Source organism: Notothenia coriiceps, unplaced genomic scaffold (assembly GCF_000735185.1).
Source record: "Notothenia coriiceps isolate Sejong01 unplaced genomic scaffold, NC01 NC01_scaffold00023561, whole genome shotgun sequence".
In the NCBI taxonomy this organism is placed as follows: Eukaryota; Metazoa; Chordata; class Actinopteri; order Perciformes; family Nototheniidae; genus Notothenia; species Notothenia coriiceps.
The window spans coordinates 354-1,872 of NW_011356262.1; the positions used below are offsets into that span (position 1 = coordinate 354).

The window sequence follows — 1,519 nt, forward strand, 5'->3', positions numbered from 1 at the left end:
TGTTTTGAAAACCCAAGTTTTATTTTTTCATGACATTTCTTATCGCATTCAACCAAGCTATAAATTAGGGAGGGGGGATTAGAATTCTCCAAATGTAAATATTGTGTCACTTTCTTGAAATGTGGGACAAAGAGGATTTAAAGGAAGGTTAAAGTCAAAAGCTTCGTACTAAATAATGGGCCACAAAAGGAGAACATGCCATGAGGAAAACATTAAATCGCATTCTGATATATTGTCATTAGTATCAGAAACAGATTCCATGTCTGCGTCAATCAAGTAAAGTTCAAATCAGCACTATTTTTTTTTTTGCTGTATTCCTAAATTCTAGCAACCCCATTTAAGTATTTCATAATGACTTCAAATATTATTTACATTTTCTTAGTAAATATTTCTATTTTACAAAGTGCATGAGGTCTTTCTCCTGTAGTCATAGGCAGTCGTTTTAATGGTTTCACTGTGCAACCATGTGTTAATTACATCTTAATGTATTCAAGTCAGTCCATATCATTTCTAAATAACTACAGTGATCATTATTATCATTCATATTGTGGTCATGAGTCTGGGCCACATCACCGTCCTTGTGCGTTTAGTCCACCAACACTTTAAGCCAGATAAAATGCATACATTTATGTACAGAAACAATTCCTTTCTGTAATTATTCAAGTAAATGATTTCATTAAGCGTCCAAACCTGCTTGATTCTTATCAAAGTTAATACTCCGTCTCCATCAAAGACACATTGCGTCCATCTAAAAACACACCACATATGTCATTTCACACTATTATTTACAGTATAGTATTGTCTTTTTTTCATGAATCATCATAACTAAACAGTCCTTATACAGTGTAGATGATGATAAATAAAAAAAAGTCAAAAAGAAATGTGGTAACCAAGATGCTTAAAAATAAAAGGTCCAGTTTGGCCTGTATCTACCAGGTCTTGGGAGTTCTTCTTACCTTAAAAACCCACACAGTTGCCAGGCAGATAACTAGAGCTTGGAGCTGAAGGGCAGCCCCTCGTACATGTCGGCCTTGAGCTTGGCCCACTCGGCCACCCTCTGGATGGTGCTCTTCTCCTGGCAGAGCACGCTGGCAGCCTTCTTCAGCTTGGCCTCGTTGCGCTCCAGGTAGCTCTCGGCCTCGCCCTTCAGGAAGTTGAGCTTCTCGGGGCGGCTCTCGTTCAGCGGGATGTCCTCGCTCATGTAGGGGTTGAAGCGGAAGTAAGTGCCAGGGGGGAGGAGGGCGTCCAGCATGGTGTGCACCTCTGGAATAAGGACAGGAGAGTACTGCTTTTAAAAAGGTCATCTATTATACTGTTTTTCATCAATACTGTATATTACAGGTCTCAGATATATACAATACATGTCTCTGAAGTGCTTGGCTCCAAACACCAAACAGATCATTGCAGCATTATTGCAGCATTATTCATAATCCCCTCTGTTCCAACCCTGTTTCAAAAGTGCTGATTCTCTGTCTGTTAATGGTGCTCTAGGAGGAGATTCAGGTGATAAGGGGGGGGG

At 39.8% G+C, this 1,519-nt stretch overlaps 1 protein-coding gene across 1 annotated transcript; it reads right to left on the minus strand.

Moving 5' to 3' along the window:
* Positions 1-590: 590 nt before the first annotated feature.
* LOC104954602 (calcium-independent phospholipase A2-gamma-like) lies at positions 591-1,258 on the minus strand. The gene is made up of 2 exons (XM_010781751.1): positions 957-1,258; positions 591-748 (listed from the first exon to the last, which is right to left on the minus strand). Exon 1 carries the CDS (start codon positions 1,250-1,252, stop codon positions 989-991), a length of 264 nt encoding a protein of 87 aa, XP_010780053.1. The 5' UTR covers positions 1,253-1,258; the 3' UTR covers positions 591-748; positions 957-988.
* Between the last annotated feature and the right edge of the window lie 261 nt (positions 1,259-1,519).

What these genes read in the sequence shown, in the direction of transcription:
- LOC104954602 (XM_010781751.1), bottom strand. Translation starts at nt 1,252, where the DNA reads ATGCTGGACGCCCTCCTCCCCCCTGGCACTTACTTCCGCTTCAACCCC.